Consider the following 11,392-nt stretch of genomic DNA (forward strand, 5'->3'; position numbering starts at 1 on the left):
TCCACTTCAGTTCCCGCCCCTCAGCAATGAATGAATTTTTTTACTACCTCCTTAAACCTATCAATAGTCGCAAACCTAGTTCCTAACTCAAATCTGCCCTCACCATGAGCATAATCATCATCAAACTCAGGAAATTTATTACATCTGCCTTCATCATCAGATGATATGGGAGTATGCAAATACTTAGACTCATACTCAAATATGATTTCCTCCATCTTTGTTGGGACTTCACTGACATAGAATTTACCTGCCACTGCATTCTCGGGCTGCACATCAGGCCCCTGAACCCCACCTTCACCACTTGTTTCAGCATTCACATTCCTACTGCCTTTTCCTCTTGCATTCACCTTCGTCCCATATTGCATCTTCTTCTTTCCAACCTTAGCTTTTTCCTTTAATCCTTACTTATTTGTAACTGGCTTTTTCGGAGTCACTACCTTCTTTTTACCTTTCATACTTTTTTTCTCTTGTTACCAGCAACCCCACCATTACTGTCAGCTTCAGTACTGTCACTCTCAATTCTAGCTGGTAGAGGTTTATACAACATGTCTTTCGTGCTCTTATACCCGTCATCTGAGGAAGAGGATGTCTTCAGTTACTCTAAAATTCCATCTATCTCCACTGTAGCATCTCTGTCCTGGGCATCATCATCAACAACCTCGGGATCATCAACAGGGTGGTTAAAGTATTTATGGAACTCAGATTTCTGTTGGTTCTTCATCATGTTCTCTTGCATTGCATTGATCCCTGCATTCCCAGTTAATATGTTCAGCCCAGACTCAATGTCGGCGCTTGTTGGATCATACCAGCATACTGCCTTGTATGACTGGTATCCTAAGCCCAATAATGTCACAAGGTCTCTGAAATTCACAAAGTCCAAGTCCATCTTAGGAAACCTCTCTTTCTTTCCATTCTGATAAATCAGGGATTCATCACTTGCTCTGACAAAGTTACCTCCATGGTGAAAAATCGACACCACAAAAATATCAACCATTTGAAATTAATCCATGAACAACTATGTATAAGTCCAAAAGCAGAAACACAAATTATGAATGAAACACCATTGTCCTAGCACAATCCCTCCTTCTAATCCTACACACGCCATTTTAAATACGATTTTTATAGTTCATTCCACCATTATTACCCACACTGTAAATATGCACACACAATGCCTTCACAACTAGTTCACACATGAATAACCAAAACTTCATCGCTAAGCAAGGCGATCTTACCTTCTGACGAAGATAGCAACCACGGTCTCATTGCAACCTTCTTCTTAGCCTCCGACAACAACTTCAACCCCGCATCAATTGCTCTTTTAAGTATTGTAATTTTTGGAGGGAGAAACAGAGATGAAGGAGTTTGATCGTTTGCTTGTTTAGGGTTTTCAGTAATTCTGTAACTCAAGTATGGATCTTCTAAGTATTGCATAAAAGAATTAAAGTGTGTTTGGAGGAGAGGTGGTAAAACGGTGTCGTATTAGTGCGTGGAGATTAATATGTTCTATTTCCAAAAATTTAAAGCCACGTGTCATCCCGTAACGAACGAGCCAACTCCACATTTACCACGTTAAAATTTTTTATCGGGTCCAACAAAATAAATTCAATAAAAAAATAAATTTGTCCGCATTTTAAAAAAATTAGAAATATGAATATATTTTTCATTTTCATTTTTGGAGAACAAAAATATCCGCAAGGGAAAAAAAGTTCAGGACTTAATTTTCCTTTTTCTTACGGTAATAACATTTTCGCACTTCAATAATAACTTTGTTTTAGATCTGATCTCTCCACACAAGACCGAGATTATGTTCTTAGCACCCTAGCATCATCCACTACAATCTTTCCCATCTCATCTTTCAAAACCAAAAGAGAAGACAAGACGGGTGCCACTGTAAGTAAGTGATCGAAATCAAAGATGGCAGGCTTCAGCGGCGACGAAACTGCTCCTTTCTTCGGCTTCCTCGGTGCTGCTGCTGCCCTCGTCTTCTCCTGTCAGTATCTCTCTTTCTCTTTTATCGCTCAAAAATGAAAAATACACGAACATCGTCTGGAATTTCTTTCTAATTATTGTTATTATTATTACTAAAAATGAAACGAGAGATGATTTTATTTATTTATTGTTGGGTGGGGATGGGTTAGCAGGTATGGGAGCGGCGTACGGAACGGCGAAGAGTGGAGTGGGAGTGGCGTCGATGGGAGTGATGAGGCCTGAGCTTGTGATGAAGTCGATAGTGCCAGTTGTGATGGCTGGCGTGCTTGGTATTTATGGCCTCATCATTGCCGTTATCATCAGCACTGGCATTAACCCTAAGGCTAAGTCTTACTATCTCTTCGACGGTTACGCCCACCTGTCCTCCGGCCTCGCCTGTGGCCTCGCCGGTCTCTCCGCTGGCATGGCCATCGGAATTGTTGGTGATGCTGGCGTCAGGTATTCTTGCTCTTTTTCTTCACAATCCCCTTTTGTTGCTTATTTGTTTTGATGCCTGTGCTGTGAACTCTGCTTCAATAAAACGTTTTCTTTGATTGGATTAAGAAATTAAATAGTAAAATAAATATTGAATCTGTTAGGGGATTGACCACTTTAACTACCTTTGGTGTCCAATTTTCATATTTCTTAAATCGCCAATAGCAGCATTAGCCAGAAGGAAAAAATAAAACCCATGATGCCATGAATATGTGGAGGGAAGTTAAGAATTGGTGAAGGCAGTTAAAAAACAGAGTAATACCCCAAAGATCAATCTCTCAAAATTTTAGTCGGATACTTTAGTGGTCAACTAATTTTAATCACCAAATCAACCCCAAACTAATATTCCAGTGACTTTTGTCTTTTATTAAATAATGACAGAGATAGATATGTCTAATTTTTTTACCAAATTTTGACATGAGGTTTGATATGTCTAACAAAATAAAATGTTAAGGATTGATTTAGTGACTAAAATTTGTTGAGGACTGACTAAAATTTCTTTCGGGACTGATTTGAGATATTATTCTTAATAGAAACATTAAAACCAAACTAATATATAACCAATATTGATGGCTTTTCTTCTCGTTAGATGCCTTAAATCTTCTTATTTTGGGTCACTCGCACAAATTCATGTAATCAATCCCTTCTCTTACCATGATATCAAGAATTATACAGTAATTTATTTTACTACTCCAACTCTTTTAACTTCATATTGCTTGTCTGAAAGTGTTTGGCTCTTTGCTGTTATTGTTATGGTAAAGGCAATGAGTGAACTGAAAGTTTGTCAGGTTTTAATCTAAAATGTTTTAAAGCATGTTTTAAAGTGACAAACTTTTTGTGCTTTTCATCATTGAGTTAAGTTATATATTTCTCTAAGCTTGTATGGATTGTGAAAAGTCATTTCTGTACATGCTTACTCTTGAGCATTACTTTGGTTATTCAGTGATTGCTGAATGCTAATGTTGTCTAAATAAGCATAACATACGCTTGAATGTTTCATGTGGACGTTCATGCTGCATTATGCTGTGAATTTCCCTGTTCCTATTTTTATTTATATCAAATTTCTGATGATCATATGTTGTCTTTATTTTGTTCTTTAAAGCTTTTTTTGCATATTTTCTTTTCGATGAATTGCTTCCAGTGCTGCTGTACAAGTTCTTGATTTTAAGAAATTTCTTGGGTCTTGTTTCCGTCAATATTAGTTAGGCAGAAAAGGTGAACTTTTGTTAGTCCAATGAGCTTAGTATAACTAGATGAATATTGTTGCATCATTTCACTGGTTTATCCAATGGTTGTCATTTGAATGGTAAATATTGATGTGTCCACGTATAGCTTCTTCACTTATTGAGTCCTGTCCATTTTTTTTCTTTCATAATCCCAATGTGTGCAAGTCTCCAATGCATGCTGCTTGTCTGTTAAACTTACCATAGCATACATGAATGAGAAAGTATAGGTAACCAATTCTATGTGCAACAAACTTGAACAACTTTTCAAAAGATCTAATTTTGAATTTCCAAAAAACTAGGATTAGGTTCAGAAACATGTGCCATCCAACCTCAACCCCCTGGCGCGACCTCGCCCTCCAATTCCTCTCCTTGCTACGCCGTGACCTCCCTTGAGGGCCCTCAAGGTCCATTGTCACTCGCGCGTTGCCGCGTCCTCCCCCCCAACTCTTCTCTCCGCGGCGTTGGGCCCCTCTCCATCGAACCCTGATCGCCGCGACACTGCACCTCTCCATGCAACACCTCTCGTCGCGTTCTTCTTGTAGGTTTTAGAAGATTCTTTTTTCTAATTTGGGATGTTTCTTTTCTGTAGTTTTCGAATATATCTGTTTTATATGTTTCGGATGTTTCTTCTTTTTAGATTTTGGATATTTTTTAAATAGTTTTGAGGTTTCTTTTTTTAGTTTTCAGATGTTCTTTTTCCAATAATGTTGAAGGTCGCATTTTGTTAGGTTTTAGATTTTTTAAAATGAATTTAGATATCTCTTTTTTGTTAGATTTTGGATATTTTTATTTTCAAAAATGATGCGTTCTTCTTTACCATAATTGAAAGAGTTTTGGATTTTTTTGTGGTTTTTTTTGTTATATGTTTTAGATGTTTCTTTTTCTTATGTTTTGGATATTTCTTAGTTTTCAGATTTTTTTCAATAATTTTGGATGTCTCTTTTTGTTAGGTTTTTAATTTTGTAAAATGATTTTAGATATCTCTCTTTTGTTAGGTTTTAGATGTTTCTATATCCGAAAGTAATGCGTTGTTCTTTACCATAATTGAAAGAGTTTTTGATAATTTTTTACAATAATTTTGGATGTTTTTTTTTGTTACGTTTCATATGTTTGTTTTTGTTTTTTGTGGATTTTTTCATATTTCGGAAAATTAGGGTGACTCCTGAGTAGGGGTGGAAACAGGCCAAGTCAGGCCAGGCTTTGCTTTTAACAGGCCTGGCCTGTCATACAGTTGATTGGCCTGAGCCTGTCCTGCAGCTTGTTATAGACTCTTTATAAAGTACTAGGCCTGGCCTATTATTCAGTTTGGCCTGACCTAAAGTCTGTTAAAAGGCCTGATAAATTTTTTTTTTTACAAAAATAAAAATATTATTTAAAAAAATTATTTTTAATAAAAATAGTTATATGTAATATGTCATATATTTAATATTTATAAAAAAATTTAAACTTTTAACATATTTAAAATATACAAAAATATTTATAATAGAGTAAAGTATTGTTTTTGTCCCCAACGTTTGGGGTAAATCTCAAAATTGTCCCTAACGTTTCAATCGTCCTATTTACGTCCCTAACGTTTTAAAATTGACTCAATGTTGTCCTGCCGTTAGGGATCCGTTAATAAAATTAACGGTGGGACAAAACTGAGACAATTTTGAAACGTTAGGGACGTAAATAGGACTAAAACGTTGGGGACAAAAATGATACATAGAAATAAATTTTAATTTTATTTTTCAATAATATCAATTTGTTACTGTACATAGTATTCAATTATTTTTAATCATATTTACACTTAATCACCTTATTTTCATTCTAAATAAATTTATTTTTTTAATTTTACACTTAAAGTAATGTATTTTTTATAAATAAATAAATTTTACACTTTTATTCTAAATAAATAATGTAATGTGATTAGAATGAAAGTGTAAAACTATAAAAAAATATAAGTAATGTGATTAAGTAATGAAAGTAAAATTACATTATTTATTTAGAATGAAAGTATAAAATTTATTTATTTATAAAAAATTATATTACTTTAAGCGTAAAATTATAAAAAAAATTAATTTATTTAGAATGAAAATAAGGTGATTAAGTGTAAATATGATTAAAAATAATTGAATACTGTCATGGGGGGTTCGGCTATATTTTTACGTTGGTTGCCGAAGACCTAACACAACCCTCCTCCTTTATCCGGGCTTGGGACCGGCTATGTACCGCAAGTGTAACATAGGCGGAGTTAATTGAATACTATGTATAATAAAAAATTGATATTATTGAAGAATAAAATTAAAATTTATTTCTATGTATCGTTTTTGTCCCTAACGTTTTAGTCATATTTACGTCCCTAACGTTTCAAAATCGTCTCAATTTTGTCCCGCCGTTAATTTTATTAACGGATCCCTAACGGCAGGACAACATTGAGTCAATTTTAAAACGTTAGGGATGTAAATAGGACGATTGAAACGTTAGGGACAATTTTGAGATTTACCCCAAACGTTGGGGACAAAAACAATACTTTACTCTTTATAATAAAATATAATAAATTTAAAAAAATATCTCATAATTTTTTAATAATAAATAATTATTTATATATTTAATTATATTTTAACAGGCTCAGACAGGTCTGACAGGCCTATAAGGCTAATTAGTAAGTTTGGACTTGGTCTATTAATGTATTAAGGCTTTTAAAAGAACCTAGGCCTGTACCTATTTTATAACAGGCCAGGCCAAACATAGGCCAGGCTGCAGGCCCTGGCAGGCCGCCTGGCCTTTTTCCACCCCTACTCTTGAGTTGTGGTGCTGTTTTTTTTTCCCTTAATAGATTTCTTTTTTTCACTAGTTGGCTGCAATCGGCTACACCACCCGTGGGTTATCTAACAGAGTTGTGCATGAATATATATGCAAATATATTAGAGAATCCTTTGACGCCGACTAAGGTTACTCACTTACTCCGACTTTTTCAGGGCTAATGCTCAGCAGCCGAAGTTGTTTGTCGGAATGATTCTGATATTGATTTTTGCTGAAGCTCTTGCTCTCTATGGCCTTATCGTCGGTATCATCCTCTCATCCAGAGCAGGCCAATCCCGTGCTGAGTGAAACATCATAAACCAAATTAGTCATTGCTGCTAGTAGTCACTTAAAATTTTAGAGTCTGGCTTCTTTTTGGATTGGAAGTTGGAACAGTTTCATTTGAGTAGAGTTCTATTATTTCATTTTATTTAGAACCCCAAATATTGTATCAGAAATATTAGTTTTGTGATGATGTATTCTCCTGCGGATGATTCATTTGGATGTTTGCTTAATTAATGATATGATACTTTATTTTTTGTTTTGCAAGTCATTGGTTCAACTATCTTCTAAAATATAGTCAAGTTATAGCAAAGCCATGACAAAGGCACGTGTCCGTAGTTTGTGTCTAGGCGGCAAACCATTTTCATGTTCACAGAAGCCCCACAAGTGAGTTGTGGGTGGACTGGTGGAGAGAGAAGCTTTTATAGAGGTTTTGTTATGGGATGGGCGGGAATTCATTTTGCTATCTAATTTGGAAAAAGAAAATCAAATAATAAATGAATGAAAAGAGATGCATAGGGAGTCGTGTGCAATCATCACAGCACATATGCAAGGGGACAAGGGATTCAAATCCATTGGTTGCTTCCTACACTAGACGCAAAAAAAAAAAAAAAAGAAAAAAAAATCAAAGCTGGCGAATAATTTATTTGTATAGTAAAATTAGCTATTAAAATTAATTATCAATATATATATATGATTTAATTTATTTTTAATACATATTTATATCCTAACATATTTTAGATTGAAAGCTAACTTTGATGTCGATTTTCTTTGCGTAATAAGAAATCTATAGTTTTCAATTTTAAACTAAACTTTCAGTCTCTCTTTATCTCTATCTCAAAGTAGATTTCAAGGTCAGTGTTGCAGAAACAAGTGGATGATGACCAATTCTAGGATTGTCTCTAGTCATTGTCCATTGTCATGTCCTCTAAAATCAACACCTGCCTGTAAACTGCGACACCGAAAGTCACAGCGCGTGAGCTCATAATCATTTGCCGAAATCTGGGTAGAAAACTGAGCTACTTTGTACAATCATTTTCTTCCTGGAAGGCACCGACCTCATTCTGACACAAAGCACCACTATCACCTCCTTTTTCTCCTACTGTGACAAACAAAAAATTCACTTCTCATCAATTGTAAACCTTACCATTTCTCCTAATTTCAAAATCAAAGCTCCATGCTATCGGGAAAAAAATCTCATGTCTAACCGCACCCCATTTTTAAGGATATAGGTATCAGGCCAGAGAGAGATAAAGAGAATAGGGAAAGAGTAAGATTTTGGAAGTGCGTTAGGAATGAATTGTTAACAAACTTAATTAGGGTAATTACATGTGTATCTTATAATATATAGTTATAGGGAATGCTGACTAGGATATAACAAACTCACGAACAAACTATTAGTAATCCTAACAATAAGCTAACTTCCTTTATCTCCTTCATTATATTCCCCCACAACGAAGGGTTGTTTTGTCAACAATCCTGAGTTTGCTTCGAAATTCACTGAACAAGGAAGAGGAAATGGGTTTCGTGAAAATATCTGCAATCTGCTACACAGCAAGGACATAAACAACCTGAATTCGACCTTTCATGACATCAGCCCTAGCAAAATGAATGTCTAACTCAACATGATTATATTTGGAGTGCAAAACTGGATTCGCAGCTAACATAACCGCACTGAGATTATCACAGTAAAACACAAGCAGTTTGGTCACTGGGGCATGAATAGTATGTAGCAAATTCTGAATGGAGACTGCTTCTATAACTACATCAGCCACACCCCGATGTTCGGCCTCTGTGCTCGATCGAGAGACTGCATGCTGTTTCTTTGAAGACTAGAAAATTAAATTGGATCCCAGAAATACACAGTAACCGTTGGTTGATTTCTGATCATCAGGATCAAACCCCTAATTAGAATCGGTATAAATTGTGAGAGTGAGCTCTTTAGCTGGTTGAATCCACAAACCAAAGCTAGCAATGCCACTGATGTTCCGCAGAATGCACTTAACCACCTTCCAATGTGCTTCAAAGGGCTACTGCATGAATTGACACACTCGATTTATGCAATAAGGTAATTCTGATCGCATGCTTGTGAGGAACCGAAGACTCCCAACAACTACACGATACTGGGTTGGATCACCGAAGGGAGGATTGCCAATTTTGCTAAGTTTCAGAGAGGAAGGGATTGGAGTCGCATATGGCTTGCAGCCAACCATATTGGCTTTCCTTAAGATGTCATTGACATATTTAGTTTGAGATAACAGAAGACTGCCATCAGTAGTGTGTGATACTTCTATTCCAAGAAAATAATGCAGGTTCTCCATGTCTTTCAAGGAAAAATGATAGCTGAGTTGAGTAATTACCTCAGCGATACACTGATTTGAGCTGCCAATAACAATGATGCCATCAACGTATATGAGCACATAAGTCAAATGTCCAATAAAGAGTTTTGTAAACAGGGATGTATCAGCCTTTGTGGTAGTAAACACATGCTATTGTAGTACCCTAGAGACCTTTGTGTACCAAACTTGAGGAGCTTGTTTGAGTCCCTATCGGATAGTTTGCAAACTAAAGTCGAATTTTCTTCGTAACCAGGGGGTTGTTTAATATAAACTTTCTCAAAGAGATCACCATTAAGGAAGATGTTGTTCACATCCAATTGCCGAATATTCCACCCTTTGGAGACAGCAAGAGATAACACCATTCGAATTGATGTAGGGTGAATGACAGGGCTAAAATTCTCTTTGAAATCCATCCTAGGTCACTGACTAAAGCCCTGAGCAACTGAGCGGGCTTTGTACTTCTGTAAAGAGCCATCCGAGTTGTACTTAACTCGAAACACCCATCGACACCTAAGCGGTTCTTTTCCCTCTGGCAACGGTACCAAACTCTAGGTTCTGGTTCGCATAAGAGCTCTATAGTCTTCATTCATTGCTTGCTTTCAATGAGGTATGGTGAGAGCCTCTTTGTAATTCTTTGGCTCCAAAAAAGGGGTGAGCTTAGCTTGATATATTTTGGTTTTAAAAATACCATTCTTTGACCATGTGAGCATGGAATGTTGGGGTTGAGGAGGTGTAGGAGAGGCCTGAATAGGTTGCTGAGAAGGGGCAAGGATAGGTGCAAGTGGTGATAGATTGTTGGAGTTGATTGATGAAGGCGTGATAGTGAAGGAGTTAGTTGTGTCTGGTAAAGCAATTTGGGGTTGTGACATAGGGTTACTAGAAATAATAGGAAAAGGAGAATTTGCCGAAGGGGAGTTAGAGGAGGGTGAGACATCATCGGATGAAGCAAAACCAGTCTTGAAGGAAAATTTTGTTTCATAAAAAAGACATGAGTGCTGAGGATAATTTTTCATGTGGCAGTCAAATATTTGTAGCCTTTGTGTTGCACTCCATAACCAAGAAATACACAAGGTTTAGATCGGTCATCAATTTTATAGGAGTTGTAGGGCCTGGTATAAGGAAAGCATACACATCCAAAGATTTTAAAAGACAGGTAATCATGCTTGGAGTTTAAGAGTCTTTCATAAGGTGTAACATTGTTTAGCATCGGAGTTAATAGAGAATTTATCAACCTGACGGTAGTCATGAAGGCAACCCCCGGAACCTTTTTGGCATAGACGCAACTGCCAATAATGTCAACCCAATCTCTGCAACATGTCTGTGTTTGCGCTCAATGGCACCATTTTATTGGTGTTCATATGAACAGAAAAACCTCCACATAATACCTATATCCGGCAAAGACTTAGCCAAACTAACATATTCTTTAGCGTTATCATTTTGCACACATTTAATCTTAGTTCCAAGTTGCAACTCAGCCATTGATTGAAAATTTTTAAATGCATATCTGAGTTGGGACTTAGAGGATAGCAGATAAATCCAAATGAAACGTGAGAAAGCATCAATAAAATGAACATAGTATTTGTAATTATTGACTGAAGCAAACAGGATAGGTCCCCAAACATCTGTAAAGACCAATCCTAAATGTTTTGTGTAAAAGAAATCAGATTTAGGGAAATGAAGTTGATGTACCTTTCCAATACAACAAGAAGAACAGACAAAACTTATTGATTTCAAAGGAATATGACATGACTTAATAACTTGACTAATTACCAAAACTGATGGATGCCCAAGACGAGCATGCTATAACAAGCAGTCGTTATTTCCTGACATAGGTACTGAGATAGTAAGGCAACAGCAACATCATCTCTTAAATTTGGACGGAATCCAGAGAATTTGTACAATCCTTTATCAACTGTTTCTTGGAGTATGACCTCCTTGGAAACCTTGCATTTGACAACACAATAATCATCATGAAATTCAAAAAATATCCTATTATCTTTTGCAAACTAATAGACACTTAACAAATTTTTTGAAATTTCTGGATCTAGCAGTAGTTTGCTAAGCAAGAATTGTTTTCTATTCAGATCTAAAATGAAAATTGAACTTCCAATATGACTAATTGGCAAACCTAAACCATTGCCGATGGTGATTCTATCTGAACCAGCGTACTCAGCCTTTTCCCCAAAGTTGTGAGCATCGACAGTCATGTGGTGCGTGGCTTCTGAATCTAGAAACTAATCCAGATCTTGCAGCGTTGTTGGAGTAGCAAATTCAACATCATTCTAAACCAAGGCATTT

General features: G+C 36.2%; 1 protein-coding gene across 2 annotated transcripts; it reads left to right on the forward strand.

Moving 5' to 3' along the window:
• Window positions 1-1,662: 1,662 nt before the first annotated feature.
• Window positions 1,663-7,022, forward strand: LOC112703153 (V-type proton ATPase 16 kDa proteolipid subunit). Of its 2 annotated transcripts, none has more exons than XM_025754483.2 (3): window positions 1,663-1,990; window positions 2,142-2,427; window positions 6,650-7,022. In XM_025754483.2, exons 1-3 carry the CDS (start codon window positions 1,915-1,917, stop codon window positions 6,780-6,782), a joined length of 495 nt encoding a protein of 164 aa, XP_025610268.1. In that variant the 5' UTR covers window positions 1,663-1,914; the 3' UTR covers window positions 6,783-7,022. The 2 variants fall into 2 exon arrangements, with proteins under 2 accessions (XP_025610268.1, XP_025610269.1); XM_025754484.3 differs by lacking the exon at window positions 6,650-7,022 and adding an exon at window positions 3,989-4,529 and having other exon boundaries at window positions 1,675-1,990.
• The last annotated feature ends 4,370 nt before the right edge of the window (window positions 7,023-11,392 follow it).

This window comes from Arachis hypogaea, chromosome 7, assembly GCF_003086295.3.
Source record: "Arachis hypogaea cultivar Tifrunner chromosome 7, arahy.Tifrunner.gnm2.J5K5, whole genome shotgun sequence".
NCBI lineage: Eukaryota > Viridiplantae > Streptophyta > Magnoliopsida > Fabales > Fabaceae > Arachis > Arachis hypogaea.